This window comes from Acanthochromis polyacanthus, chromosome 17 (assembly GCF_021347895.1).
Source record: "Acanthochromis polyacanthus isolate Apoly-LR-REF ecotype Palm Island chromosome 17, KAUST_Apoly_ChrSc, whole genome shotgun sequence".
NCBI classification, from domain to species: domain Eukaryota; kingdom Metazoa; phylum Chordata; class Actinopteri; family Pomacentridae; genus Acanthochromis; species Acanthochromis polyacanthus.
Window position 1 is genome coordinate 31,752,736 of NC_067129.1, and position 27,424 is coordinate 31,780,159.

The window sequence follows — 27,424 nt, forward strand, 5'->3', positions numbered from 1 at the left end:
AATCTTTAAAACACTACGACGGAAAGAGAAATGCTGTTTTCTGTGGAGCGCAGCGGACCCGATGATCTAGTTTTTACAGCGCAGCCATGAAAAAGCTGCTGATGCCGAATCCATCACGGCTCTGATCTCTGCTCGGAGCCAGAAGCAAAGAAAAGGGGGAAAAATGAATTACAACAGCTTTGCATGAAACACAAGACGCAGCCCCACAGCTGCAAATGACCTGAAATATTAAACGAATATTTCTCACAGACTAAAATTCAACCTGAAACGAGGCGAGTCATGACTTGATAATGTTCCAATTAATCCTGTAAAATGTCAGCGTGCAGCAAAGAAAATGTCCGTTGTGATCATGTAGGAGAGAAAATGACGTGTTTACTTCAAAATGTCTCATTTTTAAGCCAAAATGCAAATAAACAAAACGTTTCTCCTTTCAGCTGTGAGAATTTGCTGCCTTTCTTTGTCTTAATGTGATTATAAATTGAACATATTTGGGTTTTGAGCTGTTGTTCGGAGAAAACAAGACATCTGAGGACATCATGTTTTGTTCTAGAAAGGTATGAGGAGCATTTTCTATTCATCTTTTGCTTTATTTTAGCGCCAGAACGGATTAATCAGAACGACTGCTGCAGCCCTGATTCAATTTAAGACGAGCTTTAGGGAGAATTTCTGGTATTTGTTTCAAAAACAACTCAAATGAATAATAAATCTTCAAAATCGCCAAACCTTTCATAATGAACTGACTAATGATGTCTGTAAAATGTCCCTGCAACCCAAAGTGACGTCTCTGAAAGCCTTATTTTGACATTAATACAGCCAAAAACTCAGAAATTCTTAATTTTCTACAATATTAAACACAGACAAGCAGCACATCTTCATATTTCAGAAACTGAAAGCCCAAAATATCTGGAGCATTTGCTGTAAAAAAAAAAAAAAAAAACATTCTAAAATTCCAGATTTTTATCACAGATGCTGATTATTTTATAATATTTTATTGACTAAATAATTGACAAACTGTTACTGCTCTAACAGGGCGCTAAACTAATCAACATTTATATTTATTTATTGTAATATTAAACCCAGAAAATCTGTAATTTTTGTCATATTTGAGAAAACAGAAGCAGAAAATATTTGCAGTATTTACAAACATTTCTTAAAAAAAAGAAAAGTCTGATTTTTAAAACAGCTGCTGCACAATTTTAATTTTCTGACTGATAAATAATTCTGATAATTGTTTGAACTGAAGCTAATCATTATTTTCATTCATCTGCAGATTATTTTTCAACTGATTAAACAGATGTATGAATGTTTTATAATTTATAACAACTAAAACAATTGAAAACTTAGTAAAAATTCCAACTCTGTTAAAAATATTTTAGAATTTGCTTTAATAAAAATTGGTTAATTAAAACAAAGGTGTAATTTATTTTGAAAATATTAAAATAGCTGCTGATGACTATGAAAATAAATTAGTTGGGTAATTTTATTAAATTAATTCTACTGACGTGTAAATGATTTATTATTCATAATCTAGAAAATATTTGGAAATATTTTTTTAAATTAAAAAAATAAAAAATAAGTGATTTTTTTATTGCTACATATTTTTATGATGGCTGCTGGTTCATTTTAATTTCCAGACTAATAAATTATTAAGTTAATTGTCTGAGCTGGAACTAATTCTTCCTTTCGTTAGCGTGTGGATTATTTTTAGACTAACTGATTAATCACATCCATAAAACGAGACGGGCAGAAAAAAGCGACGTCTTCAAAAATCAAATGTCAGTTTTTGCTTAAAAAAATGCAGAAATTCATAAATTACATTTGCAAAAATAATAAAGGAAAAAAAACACAGTAATGTCACATGTGCGATAGAGTATTTGCTTTAAAAATATTAGATTTTTCATAAACTGCATATTTTTCTAAACTATTTTCAATAAAATACATTTTTTAAGTTTTTTTTTTTCTAGAATAACTTATTATTAATGTATATAAAATCTCTCTGCAGCTCAAATGACTTTAGTCATGAAAATGATCTAATAATCATAAAAATTTAACTCCCTGTGTTAAAAAAGCAGCAAACACTCATATTTAACAAGCTAAACTTGTTGGAGTGTTTGTTATAAAAATTGGGGGAAATTACAGATTTCTAGAATAGCTGCTGATTAATTTTCTGAAACTACAAATAATGTTAATAGATGACCTGATTAATCATACAAATTTAATTGACTGATGTTAAATAAAGATAAGAAAGAAAAGCAGCAAATTCTCAAAACAGAGGAAGAAAATATTTGCATTTTAGAATAAAAATAATATTTTGTTTTAAAAGCAGTAGTAGTATTATGATTATAAAAGTATTTGCTTTAAACAAATGGGGAATAATCTAATATATTTTCTGCAGACTGTTAACTGGAGCTGCTATTTTTTTAAATAATTAATATTATTGATATTACATTATTATATTATTATTTAAGACTAATTACATTTTAATTTTAATTATGTTCAATATTAATTGTTGATATTGTAATTAACAGAATTGTCATTATTATTATCATAATATGTGGATTTGCTTTACAGAAATGGAAAAAAATTCAATGTATTTTCTGCTTTTTTTAATAAATTGGAGTTTATTTAGATTAACTGATTAATTGTGTCAATAAAGTCTCTATGGAGCCTAAAGTCACGTTGATGGCTCATTAAAGCAGCCAAAAACTTAAAAAAAACAAACATTTTTTCTACAATTTCAAACAAAGAAAAGCAGCAAATCCTCATATTTGAGCGCCTGGCGGTAGAAAAAATGAACTAACTGATGGCTCTAATATTCCAAACCAGCCACATGGACGGGTGTTTTTTCATTTTATCTCCATGTATAGTGAATTAAAGCTGGGGATCCACATGAAATAAAAGCAGAGCGTGTAGTATCAGGGTGTGGCCGTCTCTGCAGCTGTGATCATTTAGTGCCAATAGAAGATTCTCTAAATGAAACGTCCTGCCGCCGAGCTGCAGCTTCTCCTGCGACAACCAGTCCTTCCTGTCGGTCCTGTAGCTGCAGCCTGTTGCCCTTCACCTCCCCGCCTGCTGCCTAAATGCAGAATAATCTCAAATTCTGCCTCCATCCTCCCCCGCCTCCCCCCGACAGACAGCCCTCCCCCACCAGCCGGAGCTCTGCAGACCAGCTGCAGCGGCCGATCAATTTTTAGAAAGATCCTGAATAAATGTCGCGGCACAAACCGGCTGCAGCGCGTCAAAAAACTAAAAATGAGACGCTGCGTTGCAGGATGCATATTTGCGAGGTTTAATTACTTCTTTAAACGCCCGGTGGGAAATAAAAGATGTCACAGAGCTGCAGAATATTTGTGCTATTATGATGCAGCGGCAGTAAAAGTAAACGAGGTCGGAGCTGAATGTCAGACTATACTCAGCGTATAGGAAGAGAAACACTCAAACTACAGCTGATTTTTACACGTTTACTGATTAAATCACGTTTATAAAATCTCTGCAGCCCAAAGTCACATTATTTTGTCATTAAACAGCCTGAAAGTCATAAAATATTTATTATAACATTAAACAAGGAAAAGGAACATGGAGAAGCAAAAAAATATATCATTTACTTTCATTTCTTTTCAATTTTAATAATTTATTGTCTTTGATTTATTTTAATTTCAATAATTTTATTTAATTATTTTCTTTAATCTATTTTTAAGGACTTAATTTTATTATTTTAATTTATTTTTAATAGTTTAATTTATTTTTTAATTTAAATTATTTTTTAATTTATTTTTGATTTTAATATAATTATATAATTAAAATAATTATTAGAATTTTTGATTTTCATTATTTTTAACTTATTTTTAATTTTTACTGTTCAATTACTGCTGATTATTAAATTTTTGTATGAACTGCAGGTTTTTTTTATTGATTAATTACATCTACAAAATCTCTGCAGTCAGAAGTGATGTCATTGTTTTGTCATTAAAACAGACGAAAAGTCATTTAAAAAAAATTCTGTAAATTCTTCCATACTAAACTAGGAAAAGCTTTTATTTATTTTTATTCCTTTTAAATTTAAAAAAGTCTAATTTAATTTCAGTTTTAATGTTTTATAAACCGCAGTGTATTTTTTCTATTTGCTGATTAATCATGTCTATAAATTTCTGCAGCTCAATATTTTGCCATTAACACAGCCTAAAAGTCAGAAAAAAAAGTCTTTATTATATTAAACAAGGAAAAACTTCATTTATTTTTAATTTTTTTAAATTAAAAAAAAGTTTAATTTAAATTCTGTTTTAATTTAGTGATTAATCACATCTATTAAATTTCTGCAGCTCATTATTTAGTCATTAAAACAGCCTTAAAGTCATAAAAGATTTATTTACTACAACAGTAAACAAGTAAAAGCAACACATAGAACCAAAAGATATTATTTTCTTTAATTTGTTTTTAATTTTTAGGGTAAAAAAGTGCAATTTACTTTCTGCTGATTGTTTTAATTTTTTTAAACTGCAGATTATTTCTTTTTTTTTTTTTAGATTATCTGAATAATTACGTCTATAAAATCTCTGTAGCCTAACGTGACGTCTTCAAATGTTGTAAATCAACCTCATAAAAACTTATTTTTTTACTACTATATTAAACAGAGACAATCAACAAACCTTCATATCTGAGAGAACAGAAAAATGTTATTTTAAAAATGGGGAAAAATAGTCAATTTTCAACATTTTGAACTGCCTTGTTTTATTATTTTCAAAACGCAAAAAAATCAATCAATTTTTTATTCACTACAAGATTAAACAAGGAAATTCTTCATCTTTTTTGTTTTTATTTTTATATTACTTGATTAATGAAGTCTATAAAATCTCTTCAGCCTAAAGTGACGTCCTTAATGCCTTAAAACTCATAAAATATTTGTTTTCTACAATATTAAAGCAAAGAAAAGTCAGGAAAAGCAGCACAGAGAAGGAAAAAGTATTTGAAGTAAAAAAGAATTTTTGGAAAAAAGTCCACTTTATTTTCTGTTGATTCATTTCAATTTTTATAAACAAAATAAATAGGTTCAGCTGATTAATCACATCTATTAACTGAAATGTTTTAAAAACCACTTAAAAACCATAAATATTTCATTTATTACAATATTAAACAAAGAAAATCATCACTTGAGATTTTAATATTTAGAAGTACGTCAGTCAAAGAAGTTAAATAAAAAGCCTGAAAAATATGAAATTAAAAATAATAAAAGGCAAAATTACTGAATAATCTGTCTGTGTAGGTTCTCATTCATCCAGGTCATGATTATCCAAAGTAGTTTAAATCAATCCACTGGACTTTAAGAACGTTCCTTGAAGACGTTTCACCTCTCATCCAAGAGGCTTCTTCAGTTCTGGTGGTGGTTGGTGTTGCCTCAGCTATCTATCTACTCTTCAAGAAAAGTAAATCCGAAGGAGGTCTAGAGGCACCAAATTTTATGCATTATTATTTAGCTAACCAGCTACAATATCTTATTCAATGTCCAAAATCTGAACATTGGTGTCCTGAAACGAGTGTCCTTCTTCCTTAAGGTGAAGGAAGACTGCCGAATCCTGTCCTGAGGAACACCCTCAGGCAAAGACTGGTCCACCCAAAAGACCCCACACCACACAGCCAGAAGAGCAACCTGGTGTATGCAGTTAAATGCAGCAAGGAATGCTCAGATCTCTACATAGGGGAAACCAAACAGCCACTTAACAAGCGCATGGCTCAACACAGGAGAGCCAGTTCCTCAGGACAGGATTCAGCAGTCTTCCTTCACCTTAAGGAAGGAGGACACTCGTTTCAGGACACCAATGTTCAGATTGTGGACAGGGAGGACAGATGGTTTGAGAGAGGAGTGAAAGAAGCCATCCATGTCAAAGTAGAGAAGCCATCTCTGAACAGGAGGGGGGGGGGGGGGGGGGGGGGGGGGGGGTGTCTGTGACATCATCTTTCGCCAATTTACAATCAGGTCCTTTCAAAACTCCCCAAAAGAACTACTCAGCAGACTGATGCTAATGACCACCATTAGCACACGAGTGCAACAATGAATTAACTGATTATTTATATTTATAAAATGACCCTGCAGTAAATCTTCATATTTGAGAAAACAGAAAATACTTCAAATAAAATAAAAACATGGAAAAAAGCAAAATTTGTTTCCAATTGAATCTATTTTTTTTTTTAAATAGCTGCTAATTGTCTTTTTCATAACCTGCAGATTTATTTTTTATTTACATCTATAAACTGTCTATGCAGTAAATCTTCATATCTGATAAAACAGAAAATATTTTGAGGACTCCCTTAAAAAATTTTATTAATTGATTAATTAAATGTAACAATGGGGGGAGTAAAATAAATTTCTGATTAAATATACAGAAATTAAAAACATCTGTCAACTGATTTTAATTGTCATAAAAAGCAGATTTTCTTTGAACAAATTATTTCCCTCTCTAAAATGTCCCTGCAGTTCAAATGTCTTGTTTTCATTAAAATAAGACAAAACTCATTTTTATTTACTAATAAATAAATAAAGGGGGAAAAGTCTAATTTATTTCAAATTAAACATACAGATTTTTTTTTAAATAGCTGTGAATTGTCCTTTTCATGAACTGCAGATTTATTTTTTTTAAATTAACTGATTTATATTTATTAATAAAATTACTAATTAAATGTAAAAATGGAGGGAAAATAAAAGTTATTTCTGATTAGATATACAGATTGTGAAAATAGCTGTTAATCAATTTTATTTTATAAACTGCAGCTTTTTTCAATATTCAACAGACTATATCTTTATAACTTAAAACTAAAATTTATTTACATCTCTACAAATGTCAGTAAATCTTCATATTTGAGAAAACAGAAGGAAAAGTATTTTGAATATTTTTTTTAAATGGGGTGAAATTAGAGATGTTTAATTTTAATTTCTATAACTGTCAGTTTTTTATTGTATTTTCTTAGATTACCTGAATATTTACATCTACTCCATTAAGGGCTCAGATTCGTGACGTTTAATTACGTCTCTGCTGAAACTAACCAGACAAAAGCGACACGACGTTTGACTTATTCTGATGCAGCCGAGCTAAAAGTAAACAAGGTCGCAGCTGAATGTCAAACTATATTCAGCTTATAGGAAGTGAAATTACAGAAGCGCAGCAGATTCAATAAACCGCCCCTGCAGGAAGCGTCGCTGCAGCCCAGAATAAAACACACCTCAGACCCGACACAAAGCTCCACGCGGCACAATTACCCCGGCAGAGGCGATCAATCTGCCCCTACAGGAACATCCAGCTCCCAGAGGGGCATTTCAAGCCCACATGAAGAGATTAGACTTCTAATTTAGCACTAAATACGTGACTGAGTAAATTAAAATGACCAGCGGCACATTAGCATGCGCTGCAGATGTTTAAAATTACATATAAGAGCAGAAAAAAAAAGGACATTAGGTTCAATAAAAATCCCCTAAAGGCAGCAGGAGCCGCTATAATAACACATTTTAATACAACTATAAATGTACGTATTAGCACCTAAAACACGTTTCTGGAATATTAAACAGTTTTTAATAAGAACTAGAGCTGCAGAAAAGGCAGCAGAGACACGATATTACAGCTCCATGATGAAGAAAAGCCATAATATCACATTAAAGCTCATTATTATGGGTCCCTGAAGGAACATTACAGCGCCATTGATTATCAGAAGGACTAAATATAAGAATATTAACAACAAATTAAGTAGTAATCACTCAAAATCATGAACCATAAGGCAGAGGTGTCAAACATGAGGCCTGCAGGCCAGAAGCGGCCCTCAAAGAGTAAAAATTACAGAGAAGACATTATCTGCAGATTGTAAATTAGTAAAATTATACATTTCAAATAATTTCTAGACCATGACAAGTTGTTCTGAAGCAAAATACTAGATTGTTCATTTGTCATTTTGTCTCATTTCTGTAATATTTTGTCTGTCATTTGTCTCATGTTTTTGTCTCACTTGTGCTGTCTATTTTTTGACATTTTTGTCTCAGTGCGATTTCTTTGTCGCTTTGTCACTTTATCAAGCTTTCTGTGTTTTTCTGCTTCGTGTCGTTTGTCTCATTTTTGTCATTTTGTCATATTTTGTAGTTTTTTGCCTTTTTGTCTATTATTGTTCGTCTCATCTTTGTCATTTTAGTCTTTAGTTGATAAGGGGCAGGAAATATAAGATTTTCTTCAGCCTGCTCCTTTTCGAGCAGGGGTGTGTATGGCATAACGTGTATGATTGGTCATCTGATGATCATAAAATGTGTATTTCTGTGCTACACATCCTTGATGAAATAAATTTTTTTGAATTGAATTGTGTCTCATTTTCGCAATATTTTGTCTTGTTTTTATTGTTTGTTGTCCATTTTTGTCTGACTTGTCGGCTGTCTTGTATTTTTTGTCGTTTTGTTTCTTGTTTTTGTCATTTTTGTGTTTCCTTTTTGTCTCTCTTGTGTGGTTTGTCTATTTTTTGGCGTTTTGTTTCTTTTTCTGACTTTCTTTGTCTCATTTGATTTGTGTAATTTTTTGACTTATTTTTGCCCATTTTTTTTCGCTTTCTAACTTTTTTATATTGACTTTTGCCTCTTGTGTCATTTGTCTCATTTTTGTGATATTTTGTCTTGTCTCGTGTTTTGTCTGACTTTTGTTGTTTTGTTTCTTTTTTGTCTTGCTTTTTTTGTCATTTTGTGTTTTGCTTTATTCATTTTGTATTTTTTGTCTCGCTTGTGTTGTGTGTCTATTTTGACATTTTTGTCTCGTCTGTGTGATCGTTTTTTTCTTGTTGTCCATTTCTTTGTCGCTTTGTCACTTTTATCAACCTTTGTGTGTCTTTTTTATTTTGTGTTCTCATTTTTGTCATTTTCTGTCTCTTGTTCTGTTTTGTATGACTTTTTTGTCTCATGTTTTTGTCATTTTGTTTCTCGTTTGTGTCGTCGTGTTTCCATTTTGTCTAGTTTGTGTGATTTGTGTAATTTTTTGTCTTGTTTTTGTTCCTTTTCTCTCACGGTAATTTTTTTTGTATTTCTGTTACGAAAACTAAAATAAAAAGCATAAATCAATCAGAAAAATGGATTTTCTGTTTGTCTAAATAATACATGAGCAGAAATGTCACAAAAAACACAATAAAAAAACAAAAATAACACTAAAATCTTTCATTGATTACTAAAAATGCTTCTTATTTCTTACTAATCAATAATTCCATCAAGTTTTAGATATTTTTAGGTGCATAAGCAAAAAAACATTAAGAAAAAACAGAACAAAGTGAGAAAATCACTTTAGATGAACTACAATAAAAAATAAAGATTTTTTTCACTAAATCACTCAAACTGACTGATTTTCTGTCAGCGAAATAATTAATTATTAAATCTTTTCATACATGTGAGCAGTAAAATCTAAACACATCCAAGTAAAATTTAAAAAAATACTGTTCATATCTCACATTTGATGAGCTAAAAAATAAAACTTTTTTGCCTAAAATGTTCGATCGCTCATCAGAACTGCAGCCAATTTATACTGCGTCGATTAACTGATTAATTAATTAATCGATATTTGTAGCTACATGGGCAAAAATTTATTTTAAAAAAATCACAGAAAATAACAAATGCAAGATCAGCTCACGTTTGATAAACTGGTGCAAGAAAGAAAATGTTTAAAAACTTTTAATTTATTATAAAAACAGTGGATATTTTTTGGGTTTCCATCAACTCAGCAATTAATCCTCAAACGTTTGAACATTTTACAGGAAAATAAGCAGAAAAATCTGTAAAAATAACAATCAAGTAACAAACGTACTTTTAGCTCCTTTTTTGTTTTCACCAAAATCATAATCAAATCTGTTGATTTATTTTCTGATAATCACTTCATTTTTGTCACTGACTTTTTATACAAGAAGGAAAATCGTAACTCAACATGAAGACATATTACTAGTTTATTTGACACACAAGAGCAGAAAAAAAAAGTTAGCTATAATAATGAATGTTAACATTTTGCTTACATTGGACAAAAAAAACTGATGACTGTTGCTGATTTATTGAAGATCATTTAACTAATCAATTGATTCCTGTACTCTAATTTATGATTGACATCTGAGCAAGAAAAAAAATAAAAAAATTACTAAGTCACTTTTTAACTCAGATTTTACAAGCAAGAAAAATGTTTTTGCTTAAATAATTGTTAAAATGCTATTTTTGAGTTAACTAATTAATCAATTATCCTAAAATCTGTAACTTTTATGAACATATAAGCAAGAAAATCAGGAGAAAATAACAGAATAAAGTAATAGAAATGCACTATTCAGCTCACATCAAACAAGATTTGGCTTAAAATGTTTGATCATTATTAAAAACTAAAGCCAATTAATTCTAGTGTCCACTGATTAATCTATTGATTCTTTCACATCTGTACATTTACTGGTACATAAGCAGGAAAATGAAAGCTAAAACAGCAAGGAACAAAAATGTAGCATTTTGCTGTTATGACAAGCTGAAGAAGATTGTTGCTTAAAAACATTTAACTGATTAGAAAAACGGCTGCAGATTTACTTTTGTGTTTATTAACTAATCCATGTTATTTTTGGACAAATTAGCAAGAAAATCAAGAGAAAATAACACAACAAAACAAACATATTATTTTTGGGGAAATTTAACAAACTAGGCCAAGACAATGTTGCTGACATGATCATGTAAATAGTTTCGTGCCCTTAAATTAATCAATTAATCATTAAAGCACAAACTTTGTATTAATATACGAGCAGAAAAACAAGTAAAAACAACAACATGCTAACATAAATGCACTATGAAGCTCACATTTGACAAGAAAACCATGTTCAATTGATGAGCAAAATCAATTAATCCTTGATGTTTCAACTTTTTTCTCAACGTATGAGCATGAAAAACAAGCAAAAACAACAGCGCAGTGGCATAAATCCAATATTTAGCTTACTTTCAATAAGCTGGCACAAGAAAATTTTGCATAATTCATCATCAAAATTTTGCCTTCCCTGAAGTTCTAACTTTTCTCAACATATGAGCACAAAAAAAAAAGCAAAAATAACACAAAAACATCACATAAATTCACTATTTAGCTCACTTTCAACAAGCTGGCACAAGAAAACCTTGCTGAATAAAGTACCAAAATGGTTGTTGATTAATTTATGTCCTTAAATTAATCAATTAATCCTCAAAGCACCAACTTTTATAGACATATAAGCAGGAAAAACAATCACAACATAACATAAATTCACTATTTAGCTCATTTTCAACAAGCTAGCACAAGAGAATTTGGCTCAGTAAATTACTAAAATGGTTGTCAACATATTTTTGTCCATTAATTAGTCAATTAATCCTTGGACTTACTGGACTGACAGCCTGTGCTTTGGGACAGGGAGGAGCTCACAGCAGCACCTGCTGCTTGTTGAGGACAGTAACTGCAGAATGATCCGACTTTTCCTTTCAGAGTCTCCAAAACAGCAGAAAAAGTCACTAGATTTGTCGCTAGTCGCTTTTTGACAAAAGAAGTTGCTAGAACGCTTTGGAAAGTCGCTAGATTTAGCGACAAAGTCGCTAAGTTGGAAACACTGCCACGTGCCTGGGCTTGCCGAAAGGCACGTCGGTGACGTAAAATACTGCCGTAAAGCGTGTTTTGCGACACTGCGATATAAACGATAGACTCTTCACATAAAACGAGACATTTTCTATTGTCCAGACGATATCCATCATCATATCGCCCAGTCCTAGTGTTTTATACTCACTTTTTGGTCTCTTCCACAACGTTATTCCTCTCTCCTACAACGTTGATTATAATTACATGCAAACTGGGAAACATGCACACGAACAACCAGCTCAAACTGACGAGCTTGTACCTAAAAGAGGGGGAACTTCTGTCATATGGCGGTGGTTTGGATTTAAAAAGACCGACAAGGATCAGACTACCGTACTTTGTAAGGTATGCCGCTGTCCGGTCCCATTCATTCATTGAATCTACCAAAAATATGTGATGTATATCATATCGGGATATAAAATTTTGGTCATATCGCCCAGCCCTAACATAAATCCACTATATAGCTCACTTTCAACAAGCTGGCTGAAGAAAACTTTGCTTCATTAACCATCAAAATTTTGCCTTCCTTGAAGTTATAACTTTCTCTCAACATATGAGCAAAAAAACCAAGCAAAAATACACAAATATATAGACATAAATGCAGTACTTAGCTCACTTTCAACAAGCTGGCACAAGAAAACTTTGCAGAATTGAGTACCAAAATGGCTGTTGATATATTTGTGTCCTTACATTATGTAACTTTTATGGACAGATAAACAGGAAAAACAACAGCAAAGTAACATAAATCCACTATTTAGCTTATTTTTGACAAGCTGGCTCAAGAGAACCAATATATTTGTGTCCTTAAGTCAAACAATTAATCCTCAAAGCACCAACTTTTATGTACAGATAAGCAGGAAAAACAGCAGCAAAGTGACATAAATCCACGACTCAGCTCACTTCCAACGAGATAGCACAACAAAATGTCGCTCAATTTATCATTCAAAGAAAAAAATCATGAATTTTTGATCAAATAATCATCAAAGCTCGAAGTCTTTTCACAAATAAGCAGGAAAACCACAACAACAACACAACAAAGTGACATTTTTACACACTGCCTTGACTGTTTAGCAACATTAAGACCGTCTAATCTACTAATAATTTAAGGGAAATCCAGCTCACATTTGGTCTTTTAAAGCGGCTAATTTTGCATTCTCGTGATCAAACCAACTGATTAATCCTTTTGGGTGGAGTTTATGTGAGAGAAAAGTGGCATAAATCCAGTATTTAGCTCATTTTCAACAACCTAGCACGAGAAAGATTTGCTCAATTGAATACTAAAATGGCTGCCGATATGTTTGTGTCTTAAATTAGTCAATTAATCCTCAGAGCGCCAACTGTTTTTAGTCATATGAGCAGGAAAAACAGCAGTAAAGTGAAAACAACAATATTCAGCTCACTTTTGACAAGCTGGTTCAAGAAAACTTTGCTTAATTCATCACCAAAATGCTTTTATCAACATATTAGCATTAAAAAACAACCAAAAATTACACAACAAAGTGACATAAATCCACTATTTAGCTCACTTTCAACAAACAAGCACTAGAAAATTTTGCTCCACTAAGTACCAAAATGGCTGTTGGATAGTTTGTGTCCTTAAATTAATCAATTAATCCTCAAACTACCAATTTTTATGGACATATAAGCAGGAAAAACAACAGCAAAGTAACATAAATCCAATATTTAGCTCACATTCAACAAGATGGCAACAAAATGTCGCTCAATTTATCATTCAAAGAAAGAAAAATTGCACACTTTTGATCAAATAATCATCAAAATGACATAAAAGTGACAAAACTAAATTTTTTTTTTTACTTTTTCACTCGTTGCCTTGACTGATTATCAACATTAACATTAATATCAACAATAATTTAAGGGAAATCCAGCTCACATTTGGTCTTTTAAAGCGGCTAATTTTGCATTCTCGTGATCAAACCAACCGATTAATCCTTTTGGGTGGAGTTTATGTGAGAGAAAAGTGACATAAATCCAGTATTTCCGTGACGCAGACACCAGAACGAGCAGCACACGTGTGTTTAACTCGATTACAGTGAGAATATATGATAAATGGCAGCGTGCAGCAAGCGCCCTGCATCCTAAACATGCTATTATCCGCTATAGCGGCGTTGTTTGGATATCACACAGCTCCAGTCTTTTCTTTTTCTGTTTTTTTTCTGTGTGTAGCCCTGGGGGAGGGCCAGCTGAAGCATTGCTCCAGCCTAGCGGCAAGGCAGGAAAAATAAAAGCCACATAATATAATCTGAGCAGTGAGAGGCAGCCCTCTGTCTAAAATGTACACACACACACACACACACACACACACACACACACACACACACACACACACAGGAATTTAAGATGGAAACCCTTAATCTGCACCATGCCTGCGTCAGTTCAGTTCTCGTGATATTTCTGGGAATAATGCAGTGAGATTTTTTTATTTTTTTAACACAATTTTCAAGTCCAGGAAGGAAGAATTAATTATGAAGAAAAAAAAAAGTCTCCTTTCACAATAATAAATAAATGAGCCTCACAGTATTGACCTTGGTGTATATCCTGTTATTCAAAGAGGGGAAAAAAAGAGAAAAAAAGCTCACAAGTTCACCTCAAGTCAATGCTGCAATAAATTAATATTTAAACAGCACAGACACAATGATAACAACAATAAATATGCAGATTAATTACTTTACTTCGGTCTTTTTTCCTTCTTCCTCCAAGTATTTTCACAAAAGAGACAAAATGTTGGGTTGGGATTTGATTTTTTTTAAATAACTATTATAATATCAATAAACATCCAGATAAATTAGTTTTATTTGATCCCAGCTGTTTTTCTTCTTCCTCCAAGTACAAAAAAACTGATTCACAAAAGAGACAAAATGTCGGTGTGGGGATTTGATTTCTTTTTAAATAATATTATTACTAATATAACACTAATATAATCAATATGCTTCCTATTACAACAATCTGAAGACTGCTGCTCCACCTAGTCCCTGTCGAAAATTTAAAAAAAATATTTAATATCACGTCAAATTTAATTAATTTTTCCTTCCAAAAAAATGGAGACTGTCGACGCGACGGCTTTGCTAGCTAGCTCAGTTTTTTAGCCCAAAAGGCGGACTAGCTTAAAAGTTTTTCCTCATATTTTCGGGGCGGCGAGAAAACGGCCGGAAAATTTTAATTTTATCCGAGTAATGTGGCTCGTTAGTGCGGCCGGGTGGGGGTTGGTAAGCCGGGGGAGACACTGTCGACACGACACACAAAGAAATTAATCATTAACGCGGCGAAAATATCAGAAATATTAAACTAGAATTTAACGGCTAAAAGGCTCCAGTGCGCAAGCGAGGCGACGGGAGCTGGCTGCCACCGACGACCGTTTAAAAAAAAGCCCCACAAAAACGCCAATATTGTCGGTTTGTTTCTCCGCCGAGGGAGGAAGGAGAGGGAGGAAAAAAAGTTGCCTGAATAAAGTTGTAATTGCAGTCGGAGCAACTCTCGGTGGGCTGATATGGGAAAACAATCAATACGACGCCGCCGAACTAAATGAAATAAAACCCGGATTCCGGCTCCGAAATCAGCGACACACGGTCGGAATTTTACCCGCCGCCAGTGCTCACAAAGCGGCCGTTTATGGGCGACAAAAAGCGGCATTTATTTGGGAATTAAATCGGCTTTACCTGTATTGCATTGTGCTCCATTGCAGTCCTGCATTCCCTCTGTGTGAGGCCCCTCTCCGGTTACACCGCCGGGACTCGCCGACACACAAACAAACGCACCACGAAAAAAAAAGTCTCTTGCTTTTTTTGTGGATGTAAATGGGACACACAGGATCTAGGTGTGGCTAAACTTTTTGCCACAGACTAAAACTTAATGTTAACGTGAAGAAGAAAAAAAGAAAGAAAAAAGAGCATCTTTCAGAGACGGCGGTCATGTGACTTCCGTCTGAGGCGGAATAGGTGGGCGGGGTTTAAGTCGAAATCACAACAGATATCTAAAAACTTTATCGCTGTACTGGCAATAAAACCCAGAAAACCGCCCCTGATTTCATCCTGCGACGACCTACTTCAGCTGTAACGACCGGAACCTATAAATTTAAAAAAACAAGAACAGAAAAAAGTCCCAGATTTAGGATTTTATCCTTAAATTCTTCCAAAAAACATTCCAAAGTTGTTGTTACTGAATAATTTTGCTTCAAAAAACGTGAATATCTTTTCATAAATATCACCAGAAAAGTGATGCTGACTCCTCATCATGCAATATGCATCATATTAAATGGACTATTTTTTAAGCATTAATATGCTCACTGCTATGTTTAAGTGGTTTATTTATCAATTTAGTAGAAGTAAAACCCAGAAAACCGCCCCTGATTTCATCTTGCGACGACCTAGTTTCACCGGAACAACCACAATATATTAATTTAAAAGATCAGGAAGAGAAAAAAAGTCCCAGATTCAGGATTTTATGATTAAATTCTCCAAAAAAAAAATTTCCAAAATTGGTGCTGCTGAAGAATTTTGCTTCAAAGAATGTTCATATCTTTTCATAAAAATCACCAGAAAAGTTAAACTCACTCCATGTTATGTACTATACATCAGATTAAAAAAATAAAAGCAGTATAATGAATATTTTTAAGAACTTATTTGCTCATTATTATATTAAAGAGATTTATTTATTGCTATATTGCCAATAAAACACAGAAAAGTGCCCCTGATTTCATCCTGTGATGACTCACTTTAGCTGAAATAACTGGAATATGTAAAAATAAAACCCAAGAAGAGGAAAAAAGTCCCAGATTTACAATTTTCTCTTTAAATTCTTTTAAAATATATATTCCAAAGTTGTTTGCTTCAAAAAATGTTGCTGATGTTCAACTGTGACTTAAATATCATCAGAAAATTCAGCACAAATCACAAAATATGGCAAGATATTTGCTGATTATAATGCATGAGACATCATATTAAAAAATTAAAGCCGTATATTGACTATTTTTAAGCATTAATATGCTCACTGCTATGTTTAAGTGCTTTATTTATCAATTTAGTGGAAGTAAAACCCAGAAAATCGCCCCTGATTTCATCCTGTGACGACCTACTTTAGCTGGAACAACCAGAATAAATCAATAAAAAAATCAGGAAGAGAAAAAAAAGTCCTAGATTTAGAATGTCTCATTAAATTCTCCCAAGAAATATTCCAAAGTTGTTGCTGCTGAAGAATTTTGCTTCAAAAAAACATTAATATCTGGTTGTAGATATCACCAGAAAAGTTAAACTCACTCCATATTTTGTTCTATACATCATATTTAAAAAGTAAAGAAGTATATTGATTATTTTTAAGAATTAATATTCTCATTGCTACATTTAAGGGATTTATTTATCGCTATCATGGCAATAAAACCCAGAAAACACTCCTGATTTCATCCTGCAAAGACCTACTTTAGCTGGAACGACTGGAACATATTAATAAAAAAACAAATACAGAAAAAAAGTCACTGAGATACGATTTTAAATTCTCCAAAAGATACCGCTGCTAAAGAACTTTTCTTCAAAAACTATGACTCAAATATCATCAGAAAAGTCAGGACAAATCATAAAACAAGGTGCTCACTCCATATCATGCACTACGCATCATATTTTAATATAAATTAAAGCAGTATCTTAATTATTTTTAGGAACTGATATGCTCACTACTATATTTAATGCTATATTTATTTTATGTTTATTTTTTGTGTATTTTTTATGCCGTTTTATAAAATTTTTATATTTCTTACATATTTTTAGATTATTTGATAAAATACTTATTTGTTATATAGTTTTACATTATTATATTTATATTTTTAATAAATATTTTACATCATTTCTTGTATTTTTGCGTATTTTTGTCTAATTTTATTTAATTTTGATGTAACATCAATATATATTTTATTTAAATTTTCTATTATTTTACAATTATTATTTTTTTCATATATTTTTTAATTTCTTATGTATTCTTTAAAATATTTTATTCAATGTGTATATTTTTCTATGTAATTTTGTGCTATGGTGTTGCATTTTTATATTCTTTTATTAAATTTTTATATTTTATATTATATTATGTCATTTTTGTTAAATTTTTGTGTTTATTATATTTTTCACATGATATTATTTAAATGTTTTAAATTAATACATTAATAATATGCCTATAATCAGAGAAATAACATTAATAAATCAGATAATATATGCATTTCTTTAATATAAATAATGATAGGGTGTAAAATATAAATATTATAGGTATAATATGGGTACGTAAAGGTATTTTTTTGGATAATAAATTAACATATTTTCATATTATAGGAAAGTTAAAAAGTAAAGAGTACGAGGAACTCACTAGCTAGTGGTACCTTGTATGCTAGCTAGTGTTAGCCTCCACGTTAGCCAATGATAGCTTGTATGTTAGCGTGTATGTCAGCTGGTGATGGAATGTAGCCGCAAGGGGACACAAGCCAGTGTCTTATTGTGCCGGTCCCAAGCCCGGATAAATACAGAGGGTTGTGGCAGGAAGGGCATCCGACGTAAAATTTTGGCCAAATCAAACATGCGAATCAAATGTATGACTTCCATACCGGATCGGTCGAGGCCCGGGTTAACAACGACCGCCATCGGTGCTGTCGACCTACAGGGTGCCGGTGGAAAATGGACGACTGTTGGTCAAAGAAGGAGGGGAGGAAGGTGTGTTCGTAGGAAGAGAGAGAAGAGGAACACTAAGAGTCTAGAACTGAGAGTAGGGACTTTGAATGTTGGAATTATGACAGAAAAAGGTAGAGAGCTGGTTGACATGATGCAGAGGAGGAAGGTGGACATACTGTGTGTCCAGGAGACCAGGTGGAAAGGTAGTAAAGCTAGAAGTCTAGGAGCAGGGTTCAAGTTGTTCTATCATGGTGTAGATAGGAAGAGAAATGGAGTAGGAGTTATCTTGAAAGAGGAGTTTGTTAGGAATGTCCTGGAGGTAAAAAGAGTGTCAGATCGAGTGATGAGCCTGAAGCTAGAAATCGAAGGTGTGATGTTCAATGTTGTTAGTGGGTATGCTCCACAGGTAGGATGTGAGCTGGAGGAGAAGGAGAAATTATGGTTGGACCTTGACGAAGTGATGCAGAGCATCCCTAGAAGTGAGAGAGTTGTCATTGGTGCAGACTTCAATGGACATGTTGGTGCAGGAAACAGAGATGATGATGAGGTCATGGGCAGGTTTGGTATCCAGGAGAGGAACGCAGAAGGACAGATGGTGGTTGACTTTGCAAAAAGGATGGAAATGGCTGTGGTGAATACTTTCTTCCAGAAGAGGCAGGAACATAGGGTGACCTATAAGAGTGGAGGTAGGAGCACACATGTAGACTACATCTTGTGTAGATGGTGTAATCTGAAGATCAGTGACTGCAAAGTAGTGGTAGGTGAGAGTGTAGCCAGACAGCATAGGATGGTGGTGTGTAGGATGACCCTGGTGGTGAAGAAGATGAAGAGGGCAAAGGCAGAGCAGAGGACCAAATGGTGGAAGCTGAAAAAGGAAGAGTGTTGTATGACTTTCAGGAAAGAGTTGAGACAGGCTTTGGATGGTCAGGAGGTGCTTCCAGATGACTGGACAGCTACAGCAAATGTGATCAGGGAGACAGGTCGGAGAGTACTTGGTGTGTCATCTGGAAGGAAAGGAGATAAGGAGACTTGGTGGTGGAATGAGGAGGTGCAGGAGTGGATCCAGAGAAAGAGGTTAGCTAAGAAGAAGTGGGACACTGAGAGGACTGAAGAGAGTAGACAGGAGTACAGCAAGATGCAGCGTAAGGTGAAAGTAGAGGTGGCAAAGGCCAAACAAGGGGCTTACGATGACTTGTATTCTAGGTTGGACAGTAAGAAGGGACAGACTGATCTGTATAGGTTGGCAAGGCAGAGAGACAGAGATGGGAATGACGTGCAGCAGGTTAGGGTGATAAAGGATAAGGATGGAAGTGTGTTGACAGGTGCCAGGAGTGTGATGGGAAGATGGAAAGAGTACTTTGAAGAGTTGATGAATGAGGAAAATGAGAGAGAACGAAGAGCAGAAGAGGTGACTGTTGTGGACCAGGAAGTAGCAAAGATTAGTAAGGATGAAGTGAGGAGGGCATTGAAGAGGATGAAGAGTGGAAAGGCACTTGATCCTGATGATATACCTGTGGAGGTATGGAAGTGTCTCGGAGAGGTAGCAGTAGAGTTTCTGACTGGGTTGTTCAACAGGATCTTAGATAGTGAGAAGATGACCGAGGAATGGAGGAGAAGTGTGCTGGTGCCCATCTTTAAGAACAAGGGAGATATGCAGAGTTGTGGCAACTACAGAGGAATTAAGCTGATGAGCCACACGATGAAGCTCTGGGAAAGAGTAGTTGAAGCTAGACTAAGGGCAGAGGTGAACATCTGTGAGCAGCAGTATGGTTTCATGCCAAGAAAGAGTACAACAGATGCAATATTTGCTTTGAGGATGTTGATAGAGAAGTACAGAGAAGGTCAGAAGGAGCTGCATTGTGTCTTTGTAGAGCTGGAGAAAGCTTATGACAGGGTGCCCAGAGAGGAACTGTGGTTTTGTATGAGGAAGTCTAGAGTGGCAGAGAAGTACCGTATTTTTACGACTATAAGGCGCACATAAAAGTCTTAGATTTTCTTCTAATTGTGCGGCGCGCCCTATGGTGCAGTGCGTCCTGTGTGTGTTGTTGTAAGGCGGACGTAGACCAGGTGGTTTTTTTTCCACGCATCACCATCGCTGTTGATCTGTGACTCTATGCGTGCCCATCTCACAGCCGATGTGAAAAAACAAGTGAAGCAAATGAACTCTGAGCTTGCTGTCATTCCGGGAGGCCTGACAAAGGAACTCCAACTGCTGGCCATCGGTGTGAACCGGCCGTTCAAAGTAAGGCTGCGAGCGGCGTGGGAGCGATGGATGACCGATGGAGACCACAGTTTCACTCAGAGTGGAAGGCAGCGCCGGGCGAGTTACGCCACAATTTGCCAATGGATTGTAGATGCTTGGGCTAACGTGTCTGCTGGCACTGTTGTTCGAGCTTTCGCAAAAGTCGGCATCATTTCCGAGGCGCCGCACGGCACGGAAAGTGACTCTGACAGTGAAGAAAGTGAGCCTGGCATGTTTGATGGAGGTTTAGCGCAGCTGTTCAATTCAGAAACAGAGGATGAGGACTTCCATGGGTTTGATTGATGACGATTACCGGTAAAAAAAATGTGAATACCAAACTCAGTTTTGCTCCCGCTCTATTTTTAAATACGCACACTTGTGTGCTTGTTTAATCCGTGTGTTTTACCATGCCCGCGACTATTGATGATTAAAAAAATGTTAGTACTTTGTAATCAATACTTAAATAAAGCACAACCAAACTCAGTTTTGCTCCCGCTCTATTTTTAAATACGCACACTTGTATGCTTGTGTGTGTGTTGTTGTTGTAAGGCCGACGTAGGAGAGGACACCATGAGAACGTTAAAGGGGGAAGTGTGGGCGTGGATTGTATATAAAACCCTCGCCATATAATCAGGTGCGCCTTATGTGTGTGTTAAATACAGTAATGGCACACATAACTGAGACTGCGCCTTTTGGTACAGTGCGCCTTTTGGTCGTGAAAATACGGTATGTTAGAATGGTGCAGGACATGTATGAGGACTGTAAGACAGTGGTGAGGTGTGCTGTAGGTGTGACAGAGGAGTTCAAGGTGGAGGTGGGACTACATCAGGGATCAGCTCTGAGCCCCTTCTTGTTTGCTATGGTGATGGACAGGATGACAGACGAGGTTAGACAGGAGTCTCCATGGACTATGATGTTTGCAGATGACATTGTGATCTGTAGTGAGAGCAGGGAAAAGGTGGAGGAGAAGCTAGAGGCATGGAGGTTTGCCCTGGAAAGGAGAGGAATGAAGGTTAGCCGCAGTAAGACGGAGTATCTCTGTGTGTGAATGAGAGGGACCCAAGTGGAAGAGTGAGGTTACAGGGAGAAGAGATCAAGAAGGTGGAGGATTTTAAGTACTTAGGGTCAACAGTGCAGAGCAATGGAGAGTGTGGAAAAGAGGTGAAGAAGCGTGTACAGGCAGGCTGGAACGGCTGGAGAAAAGTGTCAGGTGTGATGTGTAATAGAAGAGTTTCAGCTAAAATGAAAGGAAAGGTTTACAAAACTGTGGTGTGACCAGCCATGTTGTTTGGTCTGGAGACAGTGTCCCTGATTAAAAGACAGGAGGCAGAGCTGGAGGTAGCAGAACTGAAGATGCTGAGGTTCTCTTTAGGAGTGACCAGGATGGATAGGATCAGGAATGAGTACATCAGAGGGACAGCACATGTTAGAGGCTTTGGAGATAAAGTCAGAGAGGCCAGACTGAGATGGTTCGGACATGTCCAGAGGAGAGAGAGTGAATATATTGGCAGAAGGATGCTGAGTTTCCCACTGCCAGGCAGGAGGCCTAGAGGAAGACCAAAGAGGAGGTTTATGGATGTGGTTAAAGAGGACATGAAGGTAGTAGGTGTGAGAGAAGAGGATGCAGCAGACAGGGTTAGATGGAAGCAATTGATTTGCTGTGGCGACCCCTGAAGGGAAAAGCTGAAAGGAAAAGAAGAAGAGTCAGCTGGCGATGGAATGTTAGCTAGTTAGCATGTCTGTGTGAGCCAGTCTTAGGTTGTATTTTAGATAGTGTGTACATTTGCTCGAGCTGGCATGTAAGTTAGCTGTTGTTAGGTTGTATAATAGCCAGTGTTAGCATGTAGGTAAGGTAGTGGTATTATGTATTTAGTTAGTGGTAGCTTGTATGTTAGCTGGTGTAAGTGTGTATGGTGGTAGCTTGTATGCTAGCTGGTGTTAGCCTGTATGTTAGCCAGTTGTAGTTTGTACGTTAACATGTATGCTAGCTAGTGGTAACTTGTATGCTAGCTGGTGTTAGCTTGTATATTGGCTTGGCTGTGTCCGAAATGGCATACTAACGTACTACTCATACTAAGTGTGACGTCAAAATAAGTATGTAGTGCGTTCACTTTATATAGTATGAAAAGATTGAGTACGCGAGAAATACCCGGATGTATACTATTTCCGGAAAATTTTTAAGTATGCGCGGTGACCACACTAGTCATACTCAACTGCCCCATAATGCTTTGCGAGCTACCCGCCGAAATGGAAGCCTCCGCGGGATCTGTGGGTGGACCAGGGAGATTTTTATTTTATTTTATGTGGTTAAGTAGTCATCCTAATCACCCCACAGATTTGAGAAATAGGCGTTTTCTGACCAACGTTTTAAATTTGTCAGACGCCTCACAACGTGCTACTGAATGCTAGCAGCTAGTTGCAGCAGCTTGCTTTGCATACAGAACAAGTAGCAGCTACCTCCAGTAGCCTGCAGCTACAATTGAAACGATTTGCATAATCTGGCCAATAACTGCATGAGGAGTGCCGGCTTGAAATTCCCACATTAATTATGCGACTGTTTGTTAGCGTAAAATCGACCTGAAGCCGGCATTCAGCCAAGATATTTGATAGTTGTACTTCTGGTTTTTGTCGTCGGAGGTTTGAAATGCATTATGGGAAACGTAGTAGTATTCCTACAGTGTGAACGGTTGGCATTCTAATCATACTTATAGTACGTAGTATACAGTATATACTCATTGAGAATGTAGTATGTAGTACGTTAGTATGCCATTTCGGACACAGCCCTTGTGTAATAGAAAGTGTTTGCATGTATGCAAGCTAGTGTGAGTGTGGATGTTAGCCAGTGGTAGTTTGTATGTTAGCATGTATGTTAGCTAGTGGTAACTAATGTGCAAGCTGGTGTTCGTCTGAGGGTTAGCCAGTGGTTGCTTGTATGGTAGCTGGTGTTAGCATGTATGAGCCAGTAGTAGTTTGTGTGTTAGCATATATGCTAGCATGTATGTTAGCTAGTGGTAGCTTGTATGCTAGCTAGTGTTAGCCTGGATGTTAGTCAGTGGTAGTTTGTATGTTAGCATGTATATTTACTCGTGGTAACTTGTATGCTAGCTTTTTTGTCAACAACAACTGTTTTCTGCCGTTTCAAAACATCTCATGAATGTTTTTGTCCGCATTAAACGGTGAAAACGTCACAGGATGTCTGACTTTCCTATGTGGTTTCCGAGGTAACCGAGGTGCATAAGAGCAGACAGATGACTCATGCATCCTGATTCTTTCTCTGTCGTTCGTCATTATGAAACGTTGTGCACACAGAAGTGAAATCTGTCCGACCAGGCGACAGCAGCAACCCTGAGTCTTGATTTAGTGCCGCGTCCTGAACGGAGGCCAAATTTAGCTCCTGGAGCCGGTTTTCAAAGTGCACACTGGAAACCTAAGTTCAGCTAAGTTCAAATTCTAGTTGGTGAGTTCCTGCAGTGGGAAAGCGGCCTTTTAGAAGGCAAATTATCCACCCTCCGAACCCTACAACTCAGCAGCATGTTTGAAAGACATGTTGTCCTCAATAATAGCACCAAAACAGTGCAATTTATCAGAACTAGGAACTGTAAAAACTGAAAAAAACAGATTTTCTGCTTTCTGACTGTTCTTGAACTAATCAAGTTGCATATACGGTTTTCATCTGACGTCCCATGAATGTATCACATGCGATGTATAGTTCTGTCTAAATATTTATGCCAAAAATTGTGATATTTCATCAAAATCATGTTATTGAAAACAAACTGGATCAATAAATAAATGTAGCATGGCTCAGAAACAGTGAACAGAGGAGCAAGTTGTTGGAAGATACATCCAGCATGGTGAAACATCTTTTTAGTTTTGACTCAAAACTGATTGAAAATAGTCCAAAGTTACTCATATTGTTGAAAAAATGACTGAAACAGTGTTGTTGTTGTTGACAAAATTTAAGTCATTTTACACTAGTTTAAAAAAAAAATTTTGGGACAGCTTTCAGGTCATTTTGGACATTTGTTTGTTACTTTGGAGAAATGACCAGTTATTTTCAACAAGTTTCAAATAATTTACAACAATTTTAGACTGAGAAGACATAAAACAAATGGGATTAATAAAGCAAATGCAGCATGGCTCATAAAAAGTGAACAGAGCATCAAGTTGATGGAAGATACATCCAGCATGGTGAAACATCTTTTTAGTTTTGACTCAAAACTGACTAAAATGATCCAAAATTACTCAAAAGTTGTTGTTTTGAACAAAAATTTAAGTAATTTTAAACTGGTTTACAGTACTTTAGGACAGTTTTCAGGTTGTTTTGGACATTTTTGGGACCCTCGAAGGAATTTCTAGTTATTTTAGAGAAACTTCATATAATTTTGGACAATTTTAGCCCAAAAAGGATGAATAAAATAAACGCAGCATGGCACAGAAACAGATGATGGAGTGGCGTACACGTTCTGCGACCTTACTGGCACAACAGAAGTAGTACGCCATTGTCGAGTTGCTGTTTCAAAACGACAATAAAAAGCAAAGCAAAAAGCGTGCTTATTAGTTGTTCCTCCATGTTGTTGGGGAAAATAAATGCCGCAGCAAATGGAGTTTGTTTTCTTCCGGTAAACAGGGATATGTCACGTCCACTTCCTGTCCAATCAGAATCTTTCCATCGCCCATGCGTTACAGTGAAATTAAGGAAGGGAAAAAATGTGCAGTCCATGTAAACCTTAATTTGGAATTAATATTTCCATGTAAACGCGAAGCACAAAACTTTAATTCCGAATGAGTTAATTCTGAATAAATAATTCTGAATAAAAAAACTTCATGTAAATGTGGCCATTAGGGTGAAGAATAATGTAGGAAACTCAGTTTGCAGAGAGGATCCATCCTTCGATCATCCATTCTCTATACACCGCTTTATCCTCACTAGGGTCATGGGGGGTGCTGGAGTCTATCCCAGCTGACTCAGGCGAAGGCAGGGGACACCCTGGACAGGTCGCCAGTCTGTCACAGGGCTACATATACAGACAAACAATCACACTCACAGTCACACCTACGGGCAATTTAGAGTACCCAATTAACCTCAGCATATTTTTGGACTGTGGGCTGCACAGTGCTGTAGTGGTTAGCACTGTCACCTTGCAGCAAGAAGATCCCCGGTTCAAATCCCAGCCTGGGCCTGGGATCTTTCTGCATGGAGTTTGCATGTTCTCCCTGAGCATGCGTGGGTTTTCTCCGGGTACTCCGGCTTCCTCCCACAGTCCAAAAACATGCTGAGGTTAATTGGTTACTCTAAATTGCCCGTAGGTGTGAATGTGAGTGTGATTGTGTGTCTGTGACAGACTGGTGACCTGTCCAGGGTGTCCCCTGCCTTCGCCCGAGTCAGCTGGGATAGACTCCAGCACCCCCCGTGACCCTAGTGAGGATAAAGCGGTGTATAGAGGATGGATGGATTTTTTTGGACTGTGGGAGGAAGCCGGAGTACCCGGAGAAAACCCACGCATGCTCAGGGAGAACATGCAAACTCCATGCAGAAAGATCCCAGGCCCACCCCGGGATTTGAACCGGGGATCTTCTTGCTGCAAGATGACAGTGCTCACCACTACCTACTGTGCAGCCCTTGCAGAGATGATGAAAATCCATCCATCCTCTATATAGCACTGTATCCTCACCAGTGTCACGGGGGGTGCTGGAGTCTATCCCAGCTGACTCGGGCAAAGGCAGGGGACACCCTGGACAGGTCACCAGTCTGTCACAGGGCTACATATACAGACAAATAATCACACTCACATTCACACCTACGGACAATTTAGGGTACTCAATTAACCTCAGCATATTTTTGGACTGTGGGAGGAAGCCGGAGTACCCAGAGAAAACCCACACATGCACAGGGAGAACATGCAAACTCCATCCAGAAAGATCCCAGGCCCACCCTGGGATTTGAACCGGGGATCTTCTTGCTGCAAGGTGACAGTACTAACCACTACACTACTGTGCAGCCCCTGCAGAAATGATAAAAATGTAAATATTAAATCATCTTTAACATGTGGATCCACCATTATTCTCCAGTGTCGTTAACAAATGTGGACACTTAAAAATAAACCATTTGCAATAATCAGATTCTGTAAAAAAAAAAAAAAAAAAATCTTCACGTCTTGAAACAACTGAGAATCTATGACTGACTCAGCTGTGACCAACATTCATGTGACAGAAATTCAGAGAGTTTTCGTATTAATTGCAGGAAGTGTTTCCTCTGAGCAGAGAAGAGACGAATTAAATGAATTAAAAATGTGAGCAGTGAAATATCTGCAGGACCTTTTTTCCTCCAGAGCTGGTAACAGTTTTGGTAACTTGTAAAAATGATCTTCATGTTGATTCTATTTTTTAAAAAATGTTCTTAAATGCTGAAGCAAATTCAGCTTCTGCTCTGATTTCTGTGATTGTATCTAATACGTCACTGAAGATGTTCCTGAGTCTTCTCTGCTTCTAGTCCTGGTTGTTCTGTTTCCATGGAGGTGCAGGTTTTATATTGCAGAGAAAAATGAGCCGACGGTGAGTAAAAATGTGACGGGAGCAGAGAGGAAGCTGCTGTGAGGGTTAATTTGCAGCAGCACTAACATCTCACACGTTGTCAGCAGCTCCGTGATCCTGATTGGAAACTCTGCGTCGTCTGGCTGCTGAATGAATTCTCCAAGCAGAGGAGCAGCAGCTGGAGCGGCGGCTGACTTTCACACCTGAATTATGAGGAGAGCGGCAGGAGGAGGCTGCAGCAGTTTGTCCTCTGCATGTCAGCGGCTGCAGCAGGACGGTTTTACTGCTGCAGCTTCATGAACCAGTCAGCCGAGTGTGCATCCATTATTAAAGCTGCAGGAATAAATATCCAGACTCATCACGCCCGAATGAACGACACC

General features: G+C 36.2%; 1 protein-coding gene across 1 annotated transcript in view; it reads right to left on the reverse strand.

Annotated features, from left to right (window-relative positions):
- Nucleotides 1-15,542, reverse strand: part of zgc:77151 (uncharacterized protein LOC337153 homolog) — a 73,605-nt gene extending 58,063 nt beyond the window's left edge. Inside the window, exon 1 of the mRNA XM_022206902.2 lies at nt 15,287-15,542. Within this exon, the coding sequence (XP_022062594.1) occupies nt 15,287-15,307 (21 nt within the window). The 5' untranslated portion in view covers nt 15,308-15,542. The remainder of the gene's footprint in view (nt 1-15,286) is intronic.
- Nucleotides 15,543-27,424: the final 11,882 nt, after the last annotated feature.